Source organism: Heterocephalus glaber, unplaced genomic scaffold, assembly GCF_053883595.1.
Source record: "Heterocephalus glaber isolate CG9 unplaced genomic scaffold, H.glaber_assembly_v1.0 deba00001606, whole genome shotgun sequence".
Taxonomy (NCBI): Eukaryota; Metazoa; Chordata; class Mammalia; order Rodentia; family Bathyergidae; genus Heterocephalus; species Heterocephalus glaber.
Window position 1 is genome coordinate 24,183,983 of NW_028258377.1, and position 27,593 is coordinate 24,211,575.

General features: G+C 34.3%; 1 protein-coding gene and 1 non-coding gene across 2 annotated transcripts; both read left to right on the top strand.

Annotated features, from left to right (window-relative positions):
- The first annotated feature begins 784 nt into the window (after positions 1-784).
- LOC147822968 (melanoma-associated antigen 11-like) lies at positions 785-1,417 on the top strand. Its single transcript, XM_087194473.1, has one exon. It carries the CDS (start codon positions 785-787, stop codon positions 1,415-1,417), a length of 633 nt encoding a protein of 210 aa, XP_087050599.1.
- A 16,085-nt stretch (positions 1,418-17,502) lies between these two features.
- On the top strand, positions 17,503-17,609 carry LOC147822969 (U6 spliceosomal RNA). Its single transcript, XR_015444903.1, has one exon. It is a non-coding gene; the product is annotated as a U6 spliceosomal RNA (small nuclear RNA).
- The last annotated feature ends 9,984 nt before the right edge of the window (positions 17,610-27,593 follow it).

Genomic DNA, 27,593 nt, shown 5'->3' on the forward strand with positions numbered 1-27,593 from the left:
TGAGAACATCCTTAGATCCTGATTTGACAAAAGGAAATACTATAGTTTTTCCCAAGTCATAGTCTTGGAATATGTAGGTAGTATAGTGTTAGGTGTCCCCTCAGAAGAGCTTTCTAGCCAAGACATCTGTGCTCTGCTGAATTTTTTAACAGACAGGGGTTATAATGTTTCTAGATCTAAGGCACAGCTTGGCAGCCTTGAGGTAAAATATTTAGGCCTTATTATAGCTAAGGGGAAGAAAACTGGGGGAAGAAAGAATTAAACCAATTCCTTTTCACAGCCCAAGACTCTAAAACAGCTAAGGAAATTCCTAAAAATTGCAGGCTTTTGTCGCCTTTAGATAGCAGGATATAGTGAGATTGTGTGACCCCCTTGATTGGCTTATAAAAAACCCCCAAAAGGGCTGAGGGTGAGATAGAAGGCCACATTCCAGGTCGAGACTCTGAAAATAATCCATTCCTGCCTCTGTTGCTAGCCTTGCACTGTGCAGTGGAGAATTCTCAGCTGTGATTTTTTCAAAATCTGGGTTTGGATTCTTGGAGCAGCTAAATTGCTATTGCTCAGCACTCTATTTTCCAACACTGGAGATTTGAAGGCTTCTGATCCTCAACAAGTTCTTGCTGTCCTCATGGATTCCAGTCAAAGGAGTCAATGCTGTGAGGGTTCAAGCTCCTCGCAGGATGCACGCATCTCTCACATCCTGCAGAATGTGCTGCTAAATGCCAAGTTATATAAATTGGTGTCATTTCTGCTCCACAAGTATCAAAAGAAGGAGTAGGTCACCATGGAAGAAATGCTGCATGTTCTGCCCCATGATTACCATCACAACTTCCCTCTGAACTTCTGGGAACTCTGTGAGTCCATGTATCTGGCCTTTGGCATTAAAATCAGGAAAGTGAATTACTCTGGCAATATGTATGAGCTAGTCCCCATTTTGGGTCTTACATACAGTGGGATACTAGATGGCAATGATGAGAGAATCATTCTCAAAATCGACATCATTATATTCGTCCTGTCTCTAATCTTCACAGAGGGCAACCGTATCAGTGAGGTGGACCTAACTGAAAAAGTGAAAAGATGGGACGTGTTAGCTCAGTCTGAGCATATTCATTTTGAGGAAACCTGGAAATTCATCATTGAGGATTTAGTACGGGAAGAGTACCTGACGTACCTACAGATTCCTAACAGTGATCCTGCTTGCTGTGAGTTCCTGTGGGGTCCAAGGGCCCACACTGAAACCAGCAAGATGAAACTCGTAGTTCATATGGCCCATCCTAATGGAACATATCCCAAGTCTTATCCAGAACTATATGAAGTGGCTTTGGAAGCAGAACTAGGTATAGAGCCAGGGTTCCTTAGAAAGAGGGGATATTGCCCAAAGGTATCAGTGAATTTGTTCTCCCCTGAGAAGAACTGAGGCCCATTTTTTAGTCTCTGTGGAGAGCAGGCAGTTTTCTAAGTAGTGAAGGGCCAGGGGAGGGGTAAAATAGCCCACATAGCATCTTGCTATCTCTTCTACTTGGGTTACTTGGAAATGGAGAGGGGTTTTCTTTATGGTTTTTTGAAGTATTGGTCCTTTTGAGGGGAGACTGAAGTAGCTTGCAAATTTATTGAATGGTATTGATCTGTGTATTTTTAGTTTTGTGATGTTGATGCTTGTATTTTCTGATGGGAATGTGATTTTGTGTGACATTGATCACAAATGGAGTGCCTTTTCCATTCAAATGTAACAGTCTTTCCTGTTTTATCACACAAACAGAAAAAATAGAAAAACGATTCAATTTATTTATGATAAAATGGGAGTGGAATAGGAATTTCCTTGAAAATTGTAAGTTTACATCAAGTTAGAGGGACTCTAGAAAAAGTGATAAGGATGAAAATCAAATATTGGCTTCTGCTTATTTCTTTTCCCCTGTTGATCTATACTATTAAACTTATATTTATTGCATACTTGAAAAAAAACCCCAAAAGACAAATACCCACATTTTAACCCAGGAACCTGGTTCCGAGACTGCAGTCCAGAAGCTCAAACAAGCACTTCAAAGTGCCTGCCTACTGGACATCATCTCAGTTTGTATGTTAATAAAGGGTGAGACATGGCTTTGGGAGTGTTTCTACAAGATCAGGGAGCTGCTCAATAGCCTGTAGGATATTTAAATCATAAATTAGATATTATGGATTCAGAATAATTCATTAGAAGGGTAAGTGCTAAACAATATAGTTAAAACACTTTCATTCTCTTTCAAGAGGCAAAAAGCAGCCATAGGGTTGATTATTGGCTTGATTTTCTGCTTGGCAGTGCAGTGGGAGTCAATCATATCTTTTGTCTCCAGAGACATGTTTTGCTAATGATCCCAGATTCACGCTGGAAAAGCTCCTGATCTTAATTGTCCTTCTACACCTGAGATTTAGTTCTTGTGTTATACTTAAAGGCACTCTTCTGTCCCTTCTCCACTGCCCTGCCCCTGAGAAATAACTCAGTTTAATTCAAGGCATGTCCCTCTTCTGTGGCTGCTGGATTTCAAGACAAAGCTTCCAGAATGGTGAGTTTCCCCTCCCTGGAATCCTTCCAGAGTAAAGCTGACCTTCATTTATCACTGGGCCATATAGAAAGCTGGTCTAGGTTTAATCCTGAAACTCCCAAAAAAATAAATGTAAAAGTTTTAGCTCAGATTTATCTGCCTTTTAGCCCTCAGGCAAAATTAGAGAATGGTAAGAACAGCTAACCTGACTCTGGCCACTTCCTTGCACCTCCAGTCTGCTCCCATTGGCACTGGATGAGAGATAAAGTTTATTGGACACCTTAGATTGGGCATAGAACGAGAGGGATAGATGGGGATGCCATCTTTTCCTTTGTTTTTGGTTTGTTTTTTTCAAAATGGGGAAAACTGTCATAAGTAGACATCTGCAGCACAGCAGGTTGGAGCCTTGGCAGGCCTTCTTCCCTCACTGCATGGAATTCATACTTAGCTCCAAAGAGTGTCTCCTAGTCTCTTCTACATACAAACCTGGCCTGAGCAGACCCCATTGGAGATAGTTAAAATTACCTTTAATGTTCTTTCCCTTTAGAGGGAACAATTACATGTGGCTATCAAACAACTATGGTTATCAAAGCAATAGTGAGAAGCCTGTATAGCTGGGTATTCCAGTCAGATAAACCATCAGTTTAGGGCCCATCTTAAAATGGTCTTTGTTTTCACAGGTGTAGAATATTTTTATTCTTTTTGATTCTTATTACATGAGATCTCTGTTAAATGATCTACAAAGTTCTGACTAGTCTTTTTTATAATTATAAACCTAAAAATTATAAAAGTTATTATAATTCAACTTGGCCAAATACATCTGAGCTCACTCTGGTTTATAAACAAGTTGTCCTACGTGTGTGTCTGTCTGTTCAGTATGTTACAACACGTACAGCTGTTGTGTTTGAGCTTTTTTCTTTATGCATTTTGGATTTTTTTAAGATGTTTGCCTGTAACTATAGATAAATGTCACTAAAGACATGCTTCTCCCAGATTGGCAGATTATCCAAATAATCTCAACTGGTTTTACAAATACAGAGATGTTGATGGTATCAACCTTACAGGTTGTTATGAGATTAAATAAGAGTCATTATAGTGGGGATAAGACAATTATTGCATAATTACATAAAAAGCTACATAAAGGTAGCTTTTTAAAGGTACATAAAAAGCTCATAGTTCTTAGCTGTTTTATTGATATTCTCTTTGTAGTTATAATTATTTTAATGAACATTATTACTATCTTATACCTATATTTGGTTTAGAGGAGTGCTGTGACTAGGACTAAAATCTGAAAGTTTGCATGTTTCTTTAACAAAGGTGTTCTGATCTGTGAGAACAAGAAAAAGTAATTATGTTGACATATGCCATTACAAAGCCAGATCTTTAAAGAGCTTTTCAGTGGAAAAAAAAACTTGAAAAAAATTCTGTCTTCTATGAGTCTATGCTAATTTTCCCTTTATTTTAAACACCTATATGATTTATATTATAAATATAAAAATAGTCAAAAATTGGTGATATTAGATAAAGTTGTCACCAATAAACAGATGCTATATTTTGCCAATTTCTACTTTGCTTTAATCCAACTTTTTTTTGGCTATATATTAAAAACCATACACTGATAGGAACTTTTTTTATTTAGTGGCATATTACATGTAAACTTTGTACTTTAAAGAAGATTTGCTTCAGTAGATGCTGAAAATTATTTCCCCACTTCATTTTTATACCTACCCAAAATCTTATTTTAAATGCTTCTTTCGTCTTACATTATTTGTATTTTTACATTCCTTTGAAAGAAAACTCATGAAAAGAATTTAAAACATCACGTTAAATTTTCAAAGCTTTCTGAATATCTTAATTTTTGAAAATCACATTTATTGAACAACTTTGTGGGTCCGACTTGAAGTGTTGTTTTTTGGGGGGTTTTGATTTCTGTACTAATGTAAGCAGCAGGAAGATAAAAAGAGGTTAACTTTCAAGCAATGGAAAAGCTTCTTAGAAAGTTACTGTTACGTCTAAAAAAGATGAGGTATGTTTTAGAAAATGGTTGATGAAAATCACTAAGGATCTGCATAAGTATTTATCTCTCCCTTTCCTTGAATCAAACACATCCATATAATTTACATGCTTTTCTCCTACCTTCGATAACAGATAATAAATGTTAAGTGGGACCTCAGCATATATTAAGCACTTGGATCCTGCTCAGACAGCTTTCTTACTCATCCTGAGCATCTTTGTAAACTAGAGAAACAGGATGCATCACAGATCAATTCAATCAATCAACTTTAATCATAACATATGAATTAAGCTGCTTTTCAGGCATGATGCAATAGAGAAAACTGCTTGATTTTTTTTTTTTTAGGGTACCAAACATCCCACAAGGGCTGTCGTTTTGCTTCTACATCTGCTTTCTACTCCAGAAGTCTGAATTTTTTTTGAGAAATGTGCAAGAAAGCCTGCAGCATTTGGAATCTGGGGCATAATGAATGCATTTTATGTCATTTTAAACATACCCAGGATCACTGACAAAAACTGAAAAGAGAAAGTCAAAATCTTTCCTGAAAGAGAGATAGTGTCCCAGAAGGATTTTTCCCTCCATTATCTGTTGCTTTGGGTTATGTCAGTTTATTTTATAGCTGCGGTAATTTTAAATGTATTTTCCTCGCCTGTGAGATGCACTCTTTCAACTTTCCTGGAGGCCAGCTGGAGGATCTGACTGACGGTCAGATATGAGTGCACATGTATGTATGTGTGCTCACATTTGACCATAAAACACATGTTAATTCAGCACTTACTTTTGGAAGGACATATTCTCTTTGTCTTTGCCTCTGTCTTTGTCTTCTGAATCAAATCTTTTCCCCGTACACAGAACCGCATAATGAGTTTCTTCAACACACACACACACACACACACACACACACACACACACATACACACACGGAACAATGCAAACAATCTTAAACATTAATGCTATTTTTTTTCCTCTGAAAATATCTAAAATGACTATTAACGAATCTGGAAAATGGGATAAGACCTTTAATTTTGAAATATTTGAATGGGAATATTCTAAATCAAAGAAGCTTAATTGCAAAATAAATTACTTAGGATTGTTTAAGCTAATAAATGCAGTGTTATAGAGTTCTTTGCTTTTCTTATTAACTCCAATAACCAATTTTGTGAACATTGTTCAATTTAATCTATGCAAGACCAAAATAAATTAGCATGTCATCTTTGTTACAAAAATTTAGAAGACAGCTAGAATTTGACACTTGACTAGAAGTTCCCCCTTTCTGATTATAAAACTGTTGTCTGACAAAATGTTTAACCTAATACTACAATTAGCTACAAACAGAGTAATACAATAATAATAACACTTTGCATTTCCCTCAAAATATGAAAGTTAGTGAGTCAGGTACGTAATACTTCAGTTCAGGAATGCTTCGGTTCATGAACAATTCAGTTGTTGAACAGAAGCTTTGGCAAAAATTTGCTTCTATTCCCAAATTTCACATTAGCTAAGGAACAAGACCATGGGGATCTTTCCCAGGCTAACACGAACTCGACCATTTTCTTTGGAATGGTGAAACCAATTAACTTCATGAACTGAGGTACCACTACACAATAACTTGTTTCAATTGTAGATTTCTGACTCCAGTCAAATTTACAAAATGTATATTTGCTTAAACACTTACTTATACATTTGCTTATACATATCCTGGGTGCTTAACACTCAGGAACTGGGCCAATAGCAAGGACTAATGCAAAACTTAAAAAATTAAACAACTTTGTCAACTTTGCTAATTATTATATTTGAGATAAGTATTAATTGAGAAAATTTTTTCTTTTTCCCATCCTTCTACTCACAGATTACAAGCAAAAATTAGTCCCTCTGGCTGACATGAGGTATTACCTGTTTAGCTTTTCTGTCCCTCTCTTTGATGACAGCACCACAATACTGATGTATAGGTCTGGCTTAGCCTCATTCCTTGACATTCTTTTGTGGATCTCCACACACTGACTCTACATTTAATGTGTGATTTCTCACCTTCACCCTATTATCCTGAGCAGGATAATGCCTTGCCATGGGAGTGGAGACTGTGCCATGCATTGTAAGATAGTTAGGAATCACTGTGGGTCTCTATCAACTCAAGGCCAGTGACAAACTTCTTTTCAGTTGAGGTAAACAAAAAATGTCTTCAGACATTGCCAAAAGCTGTACTCCCTCCACCATTTCAACAAGCCAATATTTCAATAATCACATTTTGGCATCAAAAATTTATTTAGGACCAAACAGAGCCAATACCAGGGGTTTCCAGAAAGTAATGTTCTTTATTCCACCAAACTCAAGCCTTGCATTGATTTCCAATATACTTGGATAATCTTTGTTTAAGAATGTAGTCAAAATAGAAATAAAAAATAAGAGTGACTGGTAAGGATGAGTAGATTTTGGATGCCATTTGAAGTTGTAGATAAAGCTAAATCAAAATATAACACTACTCTTAAATTTTTGCTTGAATCAAAAATTTTTCTCCCTTTAGATCATATTTGAAATCTAATTAATACAATTATGAAAATACATATTTTCAATCAGGAAGTCCTCTAAATTGGCAACAATAAATACAATAATTTATATTCTCAATGTTTTGTACATCTATGCAAAACATATACATTATTATCCTTCTATTTGATAATCAGAAATTCTCAATATTTCCTTTGATAGTCACTAGAAAGTATATATAGTTCTAATAAGCATGACATTTTAGGTGTGCAGTTTACTTGAATGGGAAATGGACAGACTCTCTAAAGCCTAATGTGCCATGTGTAGGACACTTTTTCCAAACAGAGTCTGGTCGACTTCTGTCAGCATCTCGGAACTTCCAATAGGCTTCTTCAAAAAAAGAAAGTATGCAAATAAGATTTTCTGCACAATTACTGAATCAAAATCAGTGTAAACCAATATCACAATCCTGACATTAGATAGGTTTACAAATTTAAAATGACACTCCGGAAGAAACCACGTTAAAGAAAGCATGTTAGGCAATTCATATGGGATCTCAGCAATCGCCCCTTAGCCCTGCCCATTAATAATTAAATGAAATAGCACATACTAGGCTGAAGGTTCATGAACAATAATGAAAATAAAAAGTATTTCACAGGATTGACTCAATTTGATATTTTTATTTTGAGGAAATAAACCTCCAAGACCTACAAAATCTGCTAAACCAAAATATATGGGTACATAGAGTATGAATGTACTCATTTTACCAATAGGGTATTTTCCCCCAAATAGCTAGATGAATCATCATAACTTAAAAAAATGGTGAAAAAATAAAAAACTATGAAGTATGTCTAAATCTGTCATCAAAACTCTATGCTGAATGCCGTTAAAGACAAACAGTGTAAGGAAAAGGAGTGGACAAAAACAGGCTTCCGATATACAGAGCAATATTCTTGTTATTCATTGTTACTTTATTCCTGGAGATCATCTGCATAATATCAATGATAATATATTGTAACATAGTTGATCCTTGCCTTGTCAATGTATTTATATGCTACAAACTTATTTAGAAAGGAAATAGAAAGTTTTCCATCTATGTTTCCTTTAATATAAAAATCCAAGTATATATTTTATTGGTAGTTGAAAGACTAGCTCTTATGGGTCCAGTACTAAAATATTAGACATACATGGTGGTCTTGTTTGTATTGTTGAAAATCCAAAAGATCTTTTTCTTCTTAAATATAAAAAGAAAAAAATTCAGTTATATTTTTGTTTCTACCAGGCCTGCTTGTTGCCATGTTTTATGGTCCCCTCATTATATAATGTAGGCATCAATTCCAAAAAGAAAAGTACAATAATGTGGTTTTGCTCCAGGTTCTTGGAGAATGATTGTCTTTAAAGTAAAATGCTTGCTATTAAGTCTGAAAGCTGTTTTAATCATTGGGATGTTTATGTATTTTACAAATGTGCAAGACCTTTTCACTTTTTCTCACTGCACATTGGTAAAAAAAAACTTCAAAGGAATGTTACTCTTCCAATTTCATGAGGGAGAGAATACCAAGAGTTTTCTAAGCTCATTTGAAGTCTGAGAAGGCTATTGTACCCATTTTTAAAACCTGATCAAAATTCAGTCTGCTGTTTGTTTCTAAATTATGTATCGCTGAAGCATAAATGTGTTGGCTTTAGAAAGTTACAAATTAGGCATTTCCATATGACTTGGGAAAACGTAATTTTAACCAATTTTGTGAGGGTTGAGAAAATATTGTTTGCATTATTTTATAACACAAGGGAGCTGTCAGCCCACATGGTCATCCAATTTTTGTGGCAGAGCTTCCTTGGATCTCAAATGGTAGGCAATAAAGCTTATACTTTTCACATTAATGGCACCAATAACCTACAAAAATGCTTGCTTTTTTGATCAAAAAAGATTTTTTTAATATGCTTTCTATTTCCTTTTAAATTCTGTAAAATCTGTGGTAATGTCTCCTAGATCTTAATATTGTAATTTTAAAAATGTATAACTGATATTGTGTAACAGGAAGAAAAGGTCTAAAAGAGCAGGGGAATTGGGAGGGGTAGGGGAAGGGAAAAAAGGGAAAGGAAAAAATAGGAGAAGAGGAAAAAAATGGAAACAAGGTCTTTGCAAATAGGGAAGGGTGGAGGAGGTGAAGGGAGGGCAGGGGAAGGGGAAAAAAATAAGAACCAAGAGACTCATGTAATGGTACAAGATCCCAATGATGAATGTAACTGTATTGTATACCTAAAATGTACCAATAAAGTTAATGGGAAAAAAATGCTTGCTTTATATACCCTATTTTGCAAAAGAAAGTGGCAAGCCTAACAAAAAAATTTGGTACCTTCTTGAGTGGCTATTCCATTTCTCACTCCATTATCTTTAATTCAAAAGTGTGAGACAACATTTGGGATTGTCCTGAAACTTATTATTTTTAATCCTTTTCAGATATGCTGATTTCATGGTATTCTAGGGAGTTTAGGATGTACCAGCTTCTCCTACTCTCCTCCCCAGTGTTACTTGGTGGTCACTCTTTGCTCTGTAAGTCAGTAGAAGCAGACATTGTTCTTTCAAAAATGAGAATTTAAAGGTTAAAACAGAAGACCTACAAAGTATGGGTAGACGTGAATTAAATTAAATGCAATATTAAAAAGGATAAATGTGTATGTAGTAAAATAAAAAGAACAGGAAGGAGAGGAGAAAATGTAATGAAGAGAATGCATAAAAGGAAAAATTTAGTTCAATGGAGAGTATTTAGAAAAAGAGAAAAAATAATGAATTGATATAGAATGACAGAAGTATTGTAGAGGCAACATGAATCCTATCACATCATCTAGAGAGTGAAGCATTCATGGCATTGGTTTTCTCTCCTAAACATATGATTTAGATGCTTTTCTAACTAAAATGGGGTAGAAGCTTCCAAGTTACAGATACAAAGTATGGTGACAATTTAATGGAAATATATGAAATAATATTTACTGATGACAGGTGTCTTTAAATAGGGATTTCAGGGGAAATTTTTGGTTTTCAGAGATGGCTGGACAGTGCTACAGATTTCCAGTGAATAGAGGCCAGGTGTATGCTAAACATCCTAGAATACACAGAAAAAGTCTCAACAACAGAGAATTATCTGGCCCAAAACTTTAATAGGTATGGGATGGAGAAATGCTGATCTATATTTTTAATGATTCTTTTAAGAATAGTAGAGTGAACCAGGTTTCTGATTGATCTTTGATTTTAAAGTACTTTATATTGCCCAAATTCCCATTTGAGCCTCCAGTCTGGGAAAAAACCATTGACTATAGCCTTACACTGACACAAAACACATATCACATGAATTACTGAGCACTTCACACAATACATAGTGGAACACACTTATTCAATGAGCATTTATTGATCATTTTTTGGTAGAGATATATTTAGGGTTTTGTGTGCCTCTACCCCAGAATTCAAGTTGGTTTTATCAATTGCTTTTCAAAATAAGCAAGTAGAGATGAAAGAGTATTTATCTTTTCATGTGGAAATACTATCACAAGCAGAAAGAAAAAGTAGTGTTTCTGAAAATCCCTGACCATGATGTATCAAGGTGATCAATAATATACAGTATCTTACTTTGGTTTCTGAACTAAACATGACAGGAGCTGAAGAAGAAATGATCATATTGGGGTGTGTAGCCAGCTGATCTTATGCCAGAGAAACTTCCTTAGAATGGTGCTTCTGTAGGTTTATGAATCACCTGGCATTTCTAATAAAATGTAGATTCTATGTGTTTACAGTTGGGATCAGGAATTTTGCATTTGTAAGTTGCCAGACATTGCTGATTATACATGGCTAAGGACCATGTTTTGAGTTACAAAGCATTAAACATGGAGTTTTCCGGAGGTTTCTGGATCATGGGGTGTTATACTCACTGCTCGATTAATTCACGTGATGAATTCCTATTTAAATATGCTGTTAGGACTTAGAGGAGTTAGGTCATTGGGGGCATATCTTTGGAAGGTATATCTCTCATTGTGGTTTTTTTAGTACCTCTTTGCTTCCTGGCTACCATGTATTGAGCAGGGGTTTTTTTCCAGTAGCCTCTTCCACCATGCCATTTCTGCTTTGGAATCACCTTACCATGGACTGAGGCCTCTAAACCATAAGCCAAAATTAATTTTTCCTTTAAGTTGTGTATGTCACAGATTTTTTCCCAGTGATGTGAAAGCTAACTAAAATAGTATATATCCATATGACAAATCACATATACAAATCATTTTAAATGATAAATCAACTTTTAAGAATGAGTAAGTTTCTTTCAAATAGCTCTCATAGATTCACTGTAATTTAAAAATTAGATACCAAACATTAAAAATATAAATAAGGTAAAAAACCCTTTTTTGATACTTTAGTATGTCCCACAGCCTGGTTCATGATTCTTCATTTCTACCAACATCTCTATATCCCCTGACTCACCAGAAATAAGTACTACTTTATTAGTAGTACTTTGGTTTGGTGTATTTTCTTTCATATCTTTTTCACTGCATATTCACTCTATTTCTATGTATATTCATAGGTACCTACACATTTTTTATTTTGTAATTTAAAAATTTTAGTTAACTATTATAATTTTGACTGTATATTCTGAAAGTTAACTTTTTTCATTCAAAATTTTATCTTATAAGTAAATATGATTGTATATACATATGATTAAATCTATTATATCATGAAATGTAATATATGTGGAACTGTTGTCTTGTTTGAATTATTACATTATATTCTGTAAAATGAATATGCCATTGCTTTATGATAGTAAATTTTATAGTACATATTAGAAACAGAGAAAAACTGCATATTTTAAGATAAACAAGATTAAAATCTTAGTGAAACACAAATTTTTTTTTCAAGTTAAAGATTAAGCAACTTTTAACATTTCATAAAGTACTAGCCCAGAACTTTACTTTCACACAGGTACTAGAATAAAACAAATATGGAGAAGGAAATTATATATATATATATATATATAAATATAAATATATATAACTCTCTATATAAATTATAATTATATATAATTTATATATATTTACTTCCTGGTCATGGAATCAATTTTTATGATTTTTCTCAAAATGAGACCTAAACCATTAATACTTGTACCTGTTCCTGATTTTTTTAATTAAAAAATGTTTATTAGAAATACTCCACAGCATTAAACAAATTGCTTTGCATCAGAAAGCACACATACTGATATGTGTTATCATGTTCCAGGAGTTTAACATAATGTAACACCGAAGCTGCTCACGAGTCTTCCTTTGTGTTTGTTTGACTTTTGCTAAGGATTTCTATACTCTTGCAGCAGTTAAAAATAATGGAAGAGCACAGTGGAGTTCCATAATATTATAGCTTTATTTTCTTCGTCTTCGTCTTCGTCGTCGTCTTCTTCTTCTTCTTCTTCTTCTTTTTTTTTGTCAAATATAACTTAGCCTTCTTAGAAATTTTCTTGAATTTTCACCAAAAGGTAATTTAAAACTATAGTTAAGATTTCTTTTAGTTCTACATACTCATAAATAGGTGTGGAAAATACAACCTTACATGACTATCTTTTCAAAATATTTACCAAACTTATAATAGTTAAACACATAATTCTTAGTTTTTTTCTTTCTTGGTGTTACGATGTTGAAGCAAATCCCCGATGGTTTTGGCAAATTTCAACTTTTACATGGCATTGAGTAGAAGAATTTTTAAATATCACAGGGTGTAGGCAGGTTTTGTCATGGACAGCACTGATGCCATGTTATACTGTGCTGTCAGGCCACAAAGACTAGCTGTTACAGAGTCAAGCCTGTAGCTCACTTGGGTATCATCTCCATGGTAACTTGTTTACAAGGGCTGATATACAAGCTGAAAATTCAAGGTTAGTTTTTTCTTTGTTGCTGTTTTGATGTTTTTGGCAATCAGAATAATGTGGGTAGAAGACTTGATTTAAACAGCTTCATGGCAGGCTGAGTCAAAATAAAACTCCATATAAAATGTGCTTTCTTCATCGCCATTTTACAAGAGAGAATTCAAAATGATCTTTAATCAGAACCATCAGTTATATTTTCCTTTCACATGCCAAAACAACAGTCTCTTGCTGCACTTTGGAATCACATCTTGGGAAATAGGTTTAAGGCCTCCTATCTTTTGAAGCAATAATTTCTTTGTGCATATATTCTATCTTAAATGAAGAATTTAGTTTATTTTAGACCATCATTGTATGGTCATTGTATTAGTACCTGTGCTGAAAGACTTCATCCTTCACATGGATGAGGTTTTTGTATTCTGAAAACAAACTTCATTTTCAAAATTAGGAAAAACAGTTGCAACTTAAAATTATTTTTGCCAGAAATAATTGTAAAATTCCTCTCATTATAATAATAATTTAATAGGTTGTTTCATGTGATCATGGAAAATTTGGGGTTTTTTTTAGAAAAAGAATTACATTTTTTAAAAAATTCATAACCAGAGTGATTTAAAACCTCCAGGATTGTGGTCTTTCAAATAAATTTTTCACTTAATAATAGAGAGTATATAATAATATTATATATCTTACTTGTTCTTTATAACATCGTTATGAATTTTCATGAACATTTTAATAACTCAAGACGACTTCTAAAACCAGAATAATACACCAACTGCTATTCATTCATTAAAATTTTCATCATGTAGAATATTATTATCCAAAAATATAATAATGTTCCTATTAGCTTTTAGATGGGAACTGAAGCATAATTGACAATGGATTATAAGACATTTTAGAGTTGGAGCTGCATAAGTAAGAATAAAGAAATGATTATGCTCGTGCTTACTTAAAATTGAGAAACTTGCTTGTCCAGGTATCTTTTCCCTTAAGATTCTTCTTCATTCAAATGATTTTCCTTTTTTGTTTGAGTACCCTTGATATGTGAGTGTATGTATGTGAATATAGAGCAACATCATGTATTGTAATAACTGATTTACTAGTTGATCTCACTGACTGATCATCTTCACATTATGTATCTCATAATAATATTTGTTGAACAAATACCTGATTTTGTCATATTTGGTAATCTTTCTAGGGCTTTGTTGATGACATTGACTTTCCTAAGATGGTCCCTCTCAAGATTTTGTTTTTTTATTTGGCAATGTAGATTTATGGGACATTTGCTTTTTTTTTTTTGGTACTGGGGATCCAACTCCTGACCTTGTGCTTGCCAGGCAGGCAGTGGAACCACTGTCCTAAACCTCCAGTCCGGGATATTTGCTTTTTTATGGGAGTTGAGGAAAAAGAAAGACAAGCTCTTGTCCTACTTCATGTAGACCACACAGACTCAGATCACTTGGTAAATTTGTTGCCCCCAGGCCCTCTTCTCCTCTGAGTTTAATTTTTGTTTTCCACTCTAACTACATTCAAATTTAACTGTGTTCCTTCTACCTAAAAGAAATTGTTTTGTGCTGATAATGATTTTTGAGCATATCATGTGGAGGCAGTGTACTAAAATGTCTTTATTAATGATAGGACAGAGGAGCTGTAGTGACTGCTGAAACCAGAATACTCAGAGAGATTTAATCTTACAAGATTTGTTTCACATTATTAAACTCTACCCAAATCAATGGATTGTATGTTTTTCCATGCTGCTCTTCCTAAGATCAAAGATTTAATTTTCTATTGCATTCTACTTTTCTTTGCACATCTTAATGTTAAATCACAGCATTTCATGTACTATCCATCCTCGTTATCATTTTTTACAATATTTCAAACATTAAACATGCAATGCTAACTTCTACAAGAAAACTGTAAATAGTGTGCGATTATACAATAAATCCTTCTTTCAATTACATTTTGAGCCAAGAATGAAATAACCTAAGAATGACCTTGATTTAAATGAAAAAGTTTGCTTTTATCAATTTACTTCACACACTGCTCCCACCAGAGACCAATAAAACCCTAAAGAGTAGCACATAGGTGATTTTCACCCACAGATTAAAAGTTTAGTTTTGAAATTGTGAGGGATATTTTTTAATCCTTAATGAACTTGTATTAAAATAGATGCAACCAATGCCAATGGTGTTATATGAACTGAGCTGGAAAGATTTTTTTATGTTAACTCAACAACACAATTAAGAAACAATATATTTCTTCCATCTTTTAAACTCACTATTTACTTAATTAAGCTCACACTGTGACGTCTCATGTATATTTTTTTCTTTTAAAACTACAATTTTAAAAGATGAGTTAAGAAACAGAATATTATCTTCACTCATCTATATTTAAGGGTATGGGGAGGATTAGAAGAGAATTTCTAGAAGTATAAAATTTATCTTGAGCACAGCCCCAAATTTATTATATGAAATTTTTAATAAAACAAATAAAAGATAAGAAAGAAGTGCAAATGATGGATAAAGAACCTCAGCCTGAATTTTCAGTTGCAATATCCAGCAGCTAATGCTGCCCAAAACAATGAACAAGCCATGCATCACTGGAGAAGAGCAGATAAATGTCAATCAAGCAAGTGGATATGGTTGAAAAAATGTGCTAAGATGAACATATTTACACAATATGACCCTGCCTATTAACAGTAACTTCTCCTTCCAGACACTTCCTTTACATGGTATTATGTAAATGGGAACATTGCCATGTAATTATTCATTCAAGCTCCCCTGGTCATTGACAATAAGTTCTTCAAACTATAGAATAAACTTAACAACCTTCTTTTGTTCTTGGTAGAATCAATAATTTAATTAATTTACATTTATAAGAAATACAAATCCAATGCAACTTACTAAATTCAAAATATCATATTAATGAGTTAGATCTATCATGACCCATAAGTAATTGAAAGAACATTTTAAAAATTGAACAGAAGAATTGTTATTCATTCGACCAATTAGATCCACATTGAGATCATAATCTTTAAGACAAGTAACTAACTGCTGACAATTAATTCAATATTCGCTTTATCTTGTTCTCCAAATTAGTGGCAAGAAGAGTATAACATGATGATAAATCAGTGCAACACAATATATACAATTACACTAAGTTGTACATGCTACAAGAAATATACAGGTTTTCAAAGGAAAGGATTACTAGGTGGCAGACAATAAATACTCCATAAAAAAATAAGGACTGTCTATTTTAATTTGAACATTTAATTTCTGAAGTGGTAAAATGAATATATATGTACATATACATGTATGTATATAATATTTTAATTAAAGATAAAGATAAGCATAAGATTTGTGTGAGTACTCCACGGTTTTCATTGAAAACACAAGAGAAAAATCTGATGAGAATAGAGTGTCTCATGGCAGACATGGAAAACTAGGTAGCACAGGGCCAGATCATTGCTATCACTGCCAATTAGGTAGAGAATTTGACATTTCTGTTAATAAACGGGAAAAAAACTATGGTTTCAGAGAGATTAAGTAAGTAATTTTTGAAAGAAAAGAAAGTTTAAAGAATATGTGCATGGCATGTAGAAGTGAAAAATTGGACAGAGATGAGGCTTCAGTCAGTAGAGTACTGTACTGGGAAGAGGCTACTTAAGAAAATGTACTTTCTTTAGTTTAGTAGCAATAAGAGTAAAACAAACCAGAGTGACACTCAGAATTCACATGTCTTACTAAGAATATAAATAAAAGGATTTCATCAGCATTTCAAATTTCAAGTTTTGATAACAAAAATAATATAAATTTTATGGCAGAAAAAGTATTCACCATATAGTAAAATTAACTTCAGCATCTCCTGCTCCAATGGTGAAACAATCTCTTATGGTCATTCCCTAGATTTATGTAGAACTCTACATTGAGAACCATAGTCAGTGCCTAAGGAAGTTCTATCAAGCAGGCATTCCTGTATACAGGTATCACCTATACCCCTCATTCTCCTCAGAATTTATCTATTATGTGCATTCCATACTTGTTTTATTTTCCAATGATAATAAATTGAATGTATTATCATAGCTTAAGACTGCACATATTTATATAACTATTTATGGAATACTTCTTTAGGTTAATTTCTCTGCTAGGTACTGGAAATATTATTTATATGATATTTAATAAGCAAAAGAAGCAAAGACATTAGAAATTTGTTTAGGTCAAGCTAGTCACCTGAGCTACCATTAACATTTCAAGATCAGTAAACATCAAATACTTCATTAAACCACGTGCAGGTTCTTCTTGTCAGCATGAAGAGCCTTATGGCTCTTCACCACAAAAATGTGACTCTCTGGTTAATATTATATATTCTTTTAAAATAAAATGTAAATAGATATGTATGTGAATTCTAGAAATTGATACCCACAGATCAAAACATACAATCCTGAGGTATTAAATTCCTTTATTCTGCAGGCATAGATGTTGATTAAGAATCATAGGAGTCTGTGAATCTTTCTAGGGATGATTTCAGTGGAAGGTTTTTAAAAACTCAGAACATATTTGGTTTAAAAACATGTCACTGACACAAAAAGTAATGAACAGTGCTCACTTCGGCAGCAGATATACTAAATTTGGAACGATACAGAGAAGATTAGCATGGCCCCTGCGCAAGGATGACACGCCAATTCGTAAAGTGTTCCATATTTTTTTAAAAAACAACAAAAAAAGTAATGAACAAAATAATCCTTATTTTAAAATAAAAGACTTGGAATGGAGGTTAATACTAAGGTCCTGGGTTAAATCCCCAGTACCACATACAAACACAAAAAGTACAGGTATGTGGTTACTATGTTAAATGCTGGCTCTTAGGAGGCAAGCCAGTTAAACACTACTCCTTTTCAAATATTTCATAATAATATGAATGGTTTCTGGTTTATTTTTAGGGTGCCATCTCAAAGTCTCCTGTACTGAGAGGTGGGGCTTTTCAAAGGTGATTTAATTATGGGAGTGATATAACTGACCTGCTATTAGGAGGTTAGTCTGGTCAGAAGAGGTGAGTCAATGGGGGTATGACTGGGCAGGGTTAAGAGAAGGGCCTCTCTTCTCTCTCTGCTTGCCGGCCTTCTTTATATGAGCAGATGCCGACAGGAATGCACCCTGTGTAGACCAGGCTCAGTAGGTAACAGTTGGAATGAAGGATTCCATTAGTATTTGGGATGGAGACCAATTTCTCACCATGGATTATTTTTTTTTTACTCAGTAATAGAATGCTTGCCCTTTATGTACAAGGCCCTGGGTTGGTCCTCAGGACAGAAAAAAAAAGTACAAGCATTAGAAATTGTCACTGAAGCTGTTGATGTGTTGTACTTGTAAGACAAATACTACAATATAACATCTCTAAGTGCATGGAAAATACTAAAACAAACTATAAGAACACAAAGTGTAATGTTGATAGACATAGCAGTTATAAAAAGAAATAAATAGAAATTCTTAGTTGAAAATAAAGTATTTGAAATTTAAAAATTATAAAAAAATGGAACAGTAGATTAAATACCACAAAAGAATAAATGAAAAATTATTTAGGTAAATGAAAATATTCCAGTCAGAGATTCCAAAAATAAAAAGAACTACACATCCATGGACAGAATATCAGAGAACTGCGGGACACAATTATGCAAACTGATATATGTATAATAGTACTAATAAAATTAATGAAACAAAAGGGTAGAAACAAAGACATCAACTGTTAGAAACATCATAGAGTTAAAAGACAAAAGCAAAGAGACACTACAAAATATAACAAGAAAAATGGCTCATCATCCACAAAATCAACCCAGGACAAATAAGTACTCGCTACTAATCTTGAATGTGAGAGGCTACAGAGTAGTGGCTAAGAACACATATGTGAAAAGCTGCTTATTCAGATAAAGATTGAGAAATATTTGTTACTGGCCAAACTGCTTTTACAAAAAATATAACAGGAAATTCTTTAGGAGGAATGGAAATTATACCAGACTGAACTCAAATCCTTGTGTAAAATAAAGAGTACAAGTAAGCCTAGTTATAAAGGAGATGTTAACATATATTAGTTATATATTTTGTTCTCCACATTCCTCAGATCATTTTCTAAAGGATCTATAAGACTATTATTGAAACTACAGTCAATACATATGAAAAACTAATATTCATGACATTTAACAGCACAAGTAAACAAACACGAATCAAATATACAAAAAGGACTATTGGAGTCATGTGCCCATCTTTAAGTTAGTTATCTCCCACTCATCATTCATTCATTCACCTGCTGCATCTATGTTGGCCCATGGGTCCTCCCAGCACAAGCCCAGTTCAGTGTTGTCTCAGAGCACTTGCACTTCCTGCTATCCGGACCCCAGCAGCAGAAAGATCTGATTTACAGGGTTTCTCCTGGATTGTTCATTTACTGCACTCACGACTCTTCCAAAAAGTCACATGCCAGGTCTCCCTTTTATAATTCTATCTAAAATAGCATTCCCAGTCCTCTTTCTGCCATCTTTTTCTATCTCATTAGAAATATATTTTAGAAACACTCAAAGAATAAATTAGTAGTACAAGTTCTGTCAGGTAAGATCTAACAATCAGAGATAAAACCCATCTTACTAATAGCACCTTATTTGAATTTATTTATTTACAAGAAAATATAAGTGTCTATAATTTATTTACCTCAATATTTACATTTCATTTCTTAGATCCAGCTGGCTGCTTCGGGTTTTTTTTTTTTGTTTTTTTGTGTGTGTGGTTTTTTTTGGTACTGGGGATCGAACTCCGGTCCTTGCACTTGCTCAGCAGGCGGCGAAACCACTGAGCTAAATCCCTGGCCCTACATTTCATTTCTCATGAACAATATTGACACCTTATTTCTTAATCACTAAGGTAAGTTTACTCTATTCCTCCAGTACATTCCTTGCTCACTGAGCAAATGGTGTAATTACGGATGCAGCAAGCATTTAAGATGATGATAACTCATTATTTGACAAGTACCAGACAAATTGATGTGGTTTCTCAGGAATACTTGAGAGCTCCCTCATGAAACTAGGATGGTCTACAAACTCCAGCCTGCTGTGTGAAGCCCGAGGCCCATTTAGAGGCATACAGCTTAGCTTTGTGCTATCAGTGGAAATTCTTCTTTATAACCTTTTCAAAGTCAAATGTCCGGCTTTTCCTAAACTGTAACTAATTCCTAAGGAAAATAACAGAGGAACACCTGGAGCTTAGGCTTAGAAAACATTCAATTCTATGTGAAAATAAAAATGAAAATAAATACAAATTCCAGGATAAATTCGGCACATACTGTAATGTCATTAAATAATTTGCTCAGTCTAAAAATATTAACTAAATTCATCCCGGATCAAAGAACTGGAGAGTTATTATATGTTCACAATCTCAATTTTTACAGAATTTGAATAGAATAGAATACATTTGAACTTAAACTCAAAGGGAACTTAATTTTATTTTGGCTATTCAAAGGCACTTGAGAAATTCATAGGGTTTTGAGTTAATGATAAACATCAATTATAATTGCACTAAGTATGAAAGAGCCAGTTAATAGTGAATGACACTTAACAGGAAGACAGAAAGTCTAATTTTTATCGTATCTTTAATTTTTGTATGCTTATCAAAAGAAGGGCTTCCAGAAATCAATCAGTACAAAACATGGAGTGATCAAGGGGAGTAAGTTTGCAAAACAACTGTTCTAAATTTGTTCAAATACAACAGGAGGATACACTTTTTTTAAAAAGACAACATTAACTTACTTTTCTATTACAGGAATGATTCTAAATGGGGAAATCTACCTCCCAGGGGAGATGTGATAATGTTTGGAAGTGTTTTAGTGTCACAACTTTGGAGTGATGCAAGGTGGCCTCTCACAACAAGAAAAATGTGAACCAAAATATCAATAATGCTAAACATTAGAAAATCTATATTTTAATATTCCAAATGTTTAGGAATACATTTAATATTGTATTTGTATATTTTTGTATGTCTACAATTATTAGCAAAAAGATAATTTTAGTAAATGTGGAAAATCTTAGCTCTTGTTTGGAAAGATAATCACAATAGGATTGGCTGACATTCAAAAGCAAGATCCAAGTATAAATTTTTGAAGGTTAAATTTCTTTTAACTTCATCCAAATCAAGACAGGATTTGTGTCTTGAGAGATTACAAATTCCGGTCATCCTTTGACATGCTTCCTTATCTGTTAAGAGTATATAACAAATGCTGGTTAGGAGTACATCCCCTGTCAGTTTTCTCTCTTCCTCTCCCTCAGCTCATTTTCTCCAACTTGATAGAAATACAGTAGAGACAGACAGGTTGTTTATGTGTAAAGGAAAAAGAGCTGGCAAGAAACTGAAAAGCTAATCCACAATGATGCCAGCCTACAGACAGACCGTGTTCTAGGACTCTCAGGAGCCTGCAGAAGGCTGACAGACTGGCTCCTAGGACAGCCTTGATAGAGTCAGTTTCAGAACTTAGGATGCTAGATTTTGAAGGCAATCATGAGCTTTATCTCAGATTTTCTTTATTTTCCAATTAAAATAGGCATTTTTTTATTCCTAAATTCGTATTTCCCAAAATGTTTGAAAATTGTCAATCTAGTTTGCAATCTCTAATCTTTTTCCTAGAAATAAGTTTTAAAAAATATTTCAACAAAGTATTTGTTCCTGGTGATTTCATGACATGAATTGAGGTAAATAGAAATATTATAGGCAATGAATATAACAATTGACTACTTTTAACATATGTTTTATTTAATCACGTAATGTTCTTATTTTATCCACATAATTAATGTTTATAATTACAAACTATAGTTCTATCTTCTACATTTCTGAGTAAGAATTATATGACATAAAGGAAAGAAGAAAGTCAGTGTTGTTCTTCATCGCTTGGGTCCCTCCTGGTGTCCAGGGTCACCATGGCTAACACTTTGTAATACAGCCATATCCTAGGCAGACAGACCTCGTTGCTCTTTGCTAAGGACATGGTAATTACTCTGGTCTTTTTCACTTACTCCACATCACCCAAGAGCCAAATTTCCATACTACTACCTGACAGGCAGGTCACCTCCAATGCAGACCATCCCCATGCTCTCCCTAGATTGATTAAAACAGATTAAGAATACTGGGTATGAGGGCCGGGGATTTAGCTCAGTGGTGCCCCCGCCTGCCTCGCAAGCAGAAGATCCTGAGTTCAATCCCCAGTACAAAAAAAAAAAAAAAAAAAAATACTGGGTATGATGGCCTGTGTCTAAATGTTCCCTCAGAGGTGGCTGGATCTAAAGTGTGTGACGCTGGGATTAAGGGTGTGTGGTTACTAAATCAGTCCACTGATTGGTCTGATACCATGTGAATCCCAGTAGCCTAGATAGAATATAAAAAGGGCAGAAGGAAGCTGCTAAAGCCCCTTGCTTGCTTTCACCTGCCTGCTTGCCGTGGACTATTTTTCCTCTGTGATGCTCCTCTGCCAAGCCATCTTGTCTTGGTGCCAGCCAACTATGAACTGAATCCTCTCTCAACTATAAACCAAATAAACCTTTTTTGTCTCAGCAATGAGAAAAGTAACTAAGACGCTGATCACACAGCCTTGATCACACAGGCAGAAGCACCTCCAGTGGAGTTCTCCTTGTCAAAGAGACCAGTGCCTTTTTGGTTTCATGGATCCTCAATTCCATGATGCATGCTATTCAACTTGTTCAAAACTGAACCTCTGATCTTTCCCCAAATTTTTTCCTATTCACAACCTCCCTAATCTTACTACATCACAACTATATCTTTTCCTCTCAGAAAGAGATCTTACAGATGCACTTCATTTCTTTCTCTCTCACTTCCCACATCTACTCTGCCAGGAGATCTTGGTATAGTAGCTTTAACTTCCAAATATATCCAAAATCTAACCTCCATAATTGTTGTGGACTTATTTGTGTCACCTTAGGAAATATACAAGAGTCCCAGCCCCTAATACTTCAAAATGTGACCCAGTTTGGAAGCACCAACTTTACAGAGGTAATCAAGCTAAAATGATATTAGAGTGGACCTCCAATCAACATGACTGGAGTTCTTCTGAAGAAGGTAGATTGGAAACAGAAATGAAACACACACATAGAAAAGATGCCCATACAAAGATGGAGAATCAAGCTGAGGCATCTACAAGCCAAGGAACATCAAGGAATGCTGGTAAACCACCTGAATCTAAACAAAGGGCAAGGTAGGATCCTTCTCCTATAGCAGTGATGGTGAACCTATGGCACATGAGTCATTTGTTTTTCTTTTAAGACAAAAGGTGTTAATGTATGAGTTGTTTTTCTAAATTAATACCTCATTATTCAGGTTTAATTGCAGTATTGGCACTTTGTGATCAATAAGTGGGTTTTGGGTTGTAGTTTGGGGACTCATCTCTAAAAGGTTTGCTGTCTCTGTCCTATAGGTTACAGAAGGAACATGGGTCTGCTAAAATTGTGATTTTAGAGTTTCATCTCCTAAACTGTAAAGTTATATTGTTCTGAATAACCCATTTTGCAGTATTTGTTATAGCACCATAGCAATATAACGTGATAATGGACCATACTTTCATTTCAGTGACAGTCCTACTCTCCTAACTAGTCCCTTTCTATCTTCTGTTTTCTTCTCTAATAGCTCCCTATTTTACTGCAAGTGAAAACAAAATTATGACAAGGGCCTAAAGGCCCTAAACTATGGTCTCTCCCAAACCTCTCGCTTCATCCTTTCGCTCTTTCCAGCCACTGTGTTGCAGCCACACTGCTCTCTATGCTGATACTAGGATAACCAACTGTTTTGATTTGCACTGAGTGGAGAAGTCTCATAATACATGAGATGTTCAGTGCTAAACCAAGACTGTTTCTGGAAAATTAGGACTTGGGTCACCTTATTGCTGTTCAGTGAATAGCCCGACAATTCTGGGCAACAGGAACTTTCATCTACATGTTTGCTTGCCCCACAATGAAGATTAGGAAGCTGCCTAGATATTTACTTTACCAACCACCTAACCCACCTAGAGCCTTTGCTCAAATTTCACATTCCTCATGAGGCCTACATTATTCATTCTACTTAAATTGTGCTCCTCCCTCTGATGTTTACAGCTAATTTCTCCCGTTTGTTTTCTTTTTTTGTAATCCTGTAACTCAGTTTCTAATAAAGCATACAATTCTTTTATTTATTATGTCTACTATTTTCTATTGACAAACATATGAGAATGTGAGCTACAAAGGACAAGATCTTAGACTATGTCCTCTTAAATATCTCAAATATTTGTTCTAATGATGAATGATTCATAGAAAAACTTGATTAACTGTGAGTTATTATTGAGAAGGGTTACTTTTTCAAAAGAACTTGATAATAGGTCTAATTTTTCCTACACTCTTCTGATACTATCTTAAAAACCATCATTGTAGTGAATATATTTTGCTGCCTAGAGCTATGAAGCTAACAAACCCATACATTCAACTGTGAATTTATAGTGACATAGAATTTTAAAGCAGGGATTATTTTTATTTTACAGCCTCTATTTATTTTTGGAATAAAGAGTATGATCAGTACCAGAGTATTACCTTTGGCCTATGAAGTAGATACTATTCTTTCTTACATTTTCTCACATTTTTATCAGAATTTATTCTCTTACCTATATTCATTTACACACATATTCTCACAGTCACATTTGCATAGCATCCTTATATAACATTTTAAGACTCCTACAGGCATCATCCATTCACTCTGCTACGTGCTACGTGAAATATCAAGGACTAAAGAGGGAAAATGTTATGACTCTTGCTTCCAGAATAGTTATACATATAAATAGAAACAATGCATTAAGTCTCTTAAGAACTTTTTGAATTTGAAAAGAGAAATTCTATGATTCATGTCTCTTTGTTCAGAGATTTTTTAGGTGAAAATATTATTTTAGAGATTTCTAAAATTAAAAATAAGTATATTAGTCAAGTTTCCCATTGTTGGACATAATACCCAATACCCACAACTTCAAGGAGGAAAGCTTTAACTTAACTCATCTTTTAAGAGGGGTCATCCATCAGCTGGCTCCAAGGCGATAAGCATTATGCCACAAGGTTGTGGTGGAGCAAAGCTGCTTATTAATGTCAGCTAGATACCAGAGCAGAACAGTGCCAGAGAGGAAAGGGTGGGTGATCAGATAGAGCCCACAGCCATGTTTACATGACCTACCCACGTATTCTCAGAAGTGTGCTCCACTAAAGCACTGTGGACAGTCAAGCCAGTGAAATTGACATAATCAAGCTTATTTATCAGTGTAAGCTAATAATATACAGAAAAAACATAGTTTGTCTAGGAACACATGCTCTGGTTTGAAGCGTCTCCTTTTTTAAAAAACAACATTCTCTATTTTTTTTAGCTCTGTGAATTTAGGATCATAGCCTTATTTAAGCTTCTGCTTCCCCACCTGTGAAATAAGACTAGTAACTGCACAACTCTTTTCTGTCTTAGTAAATGACACTATGGTATATGCCAAACATATAGTAACTGCTCAATAAACACTACTGCTCATTATACAATTATGCAAAATATTTCATTTCTATTTTTAGTATTTTGGACTTATTTTTTTCTGAATACTTTTGCCAAAGTATGGTGTGTGTGTGTGTGTGTGTGTGTGTGTGTGTGTGTTCCTGTATTTCTGAAACAGGAAATAACTCCAATGAATGCAGATGTAAAGCATACTTGCATTTAGGAACACATTTATATCCTGGTATTGGGACATACATATATATATATATATATATATATATATATATATATATATATAAATGGTTTACTTGCAGACAGTATTTGTAAATGTAGTGGCATTTTAAGGAGCCAATCTGAACTCCTGGTTATACTGAAATCAGTTGGAATGGTGTACATTATGCCATAGTGGGTTCTCTAGGTAAGTGTCATAAAAGAGAAAGTTACTATAAATCTGTTTTGAGTGTATAAGTGTCTCTTAAATCTCTAGTGATCATTTCTTGAGTATGTGTGAGATGGTGTTTTGTGTATAAACTCACATATAGATAGGTCTCTTTTAGATTTTATCTTTTAGGACTCACTGTACATTGTTATATCTTACAGCTCACCTAAGCTCTCAGTTCATGAACTTGCTGATATTTCTTGATTCATCTGTTTATCGTGAGAAGATTTCTTTCCTTTTTGAAAGAGTAAAAATATTCATTTATTTACACTGGTATTAGTAGAAAGAGCAAAATTTGTGGAATTTGAAAATTCATTGTATTTTGCCTCAACATAGGAGCTAAATTTTTGGATAGATAAAGTTTTGAATATCTAAAATATAGCAAATTCAGGCTAGTGAAAAGTCTTTAAGTAGATATTGAAAGAGCTCAGTGAATTTTAGCTGTTTAAATATTTTTGATACTATATAATTATCTTATAAATTTAAAAAATGAAGGGCAAATGAAGTTTTCACATTTCTGTGACCACAATTTGCATTTTCACTTTTTCTTTTTTATATATTATATTTTCTATTGTCAGTTTATTGTTTTGATACTTCATCAGTTTAAATTTGACTCCCTGAAAGCAATTATATTTTAGATGTGTGATTTTGTATATATATTTAGTCAGCCTTTTATGCATTTCTTAATAAGTAAACTTATAACTTGTATGGAACTTGTATTAGCAGGCTTTTTCATTGCTGGGGAAAAATACCTGACCCCACAACTGAAAAGACAAATTTATTTTGGTTCATAGTTTCAGAAGATTCAGTTGATATTCAGCAGTTCCTAGACAGATATAGTAACTGGAAGGCTCTGGTGGAAGACAGCTGTGTAAGTCCTGGCACCCAAGAAGCAGAGAGAAGGGAGGAGCCAGGGAAAGAATAAACCCTTCCAAGTTCTGTCTCTGCGGACCCACCTTCTTTAACTGGGCCCCACCTCCTCACAGCGCATTCAGCTACACCAGCATGATCCAATAACTTCAGAAAGTCCCAACTCTGAACACATGAGACTATTGGGGGAAATTTTAGATCCAAACCATAACAGGCACATTGACATAACCTTCCTTGTCAATGGATTAGTCCAGTGGTGGCAAGCTTATGGCACGTGTACCACAAGAGTGTGTTTGTAACATTGAAAGTCCTAAAAGGTTCACCACCATTGGAGTCCAGTGGAGCTGTGAAAAATGGGGAAGCAGAAATAAATAGCAGTTGAACTCCTTGATTTTGCCAATTTTGAGAACACGTTCTTTTATTGAAAAATACTTTGGTGAGAACTATGTGACGGTGCTTATGGACCATGTAATTGGCTGACTACATCCTCCTGAAATTAAGGTTTACCCAGAGTCTCTGAATACAACTTTTATATATAAATTTGGTTAAAATGGAATCATACTGGATTAGGTTGTGCTAAGGATCCAATGACTGTTGTATTTATAACAAGATAAGACATACAGAGAAACACACAGGAAAGAAAATTATGTGTAAATGGAGATACAGATTGAAGAGATGTAGTTATAAGCCAAGGATACCTGAGAACCACCAGAACCTAGGAACAGGTAAGGGGACGATTTTCTTCTAAAGCCCGCAAAGAGAACAAGAACCTAATGACAACTTTATTTCAGATTTCTTGCCTCCAAAAATTAGGAGATAACAATATTCTAGTGTACCAACCCAATGTGTTTATAT

What these genes read in the sequence shown, in the direction of transcription:
- LOC147822968 (XM_087194473.1), top strand. Translation starts at nt 785, where the DNA reads ATGGAAGAAATGCTGCATGTTCTGCCCCATGATTACCATCACAACTTC.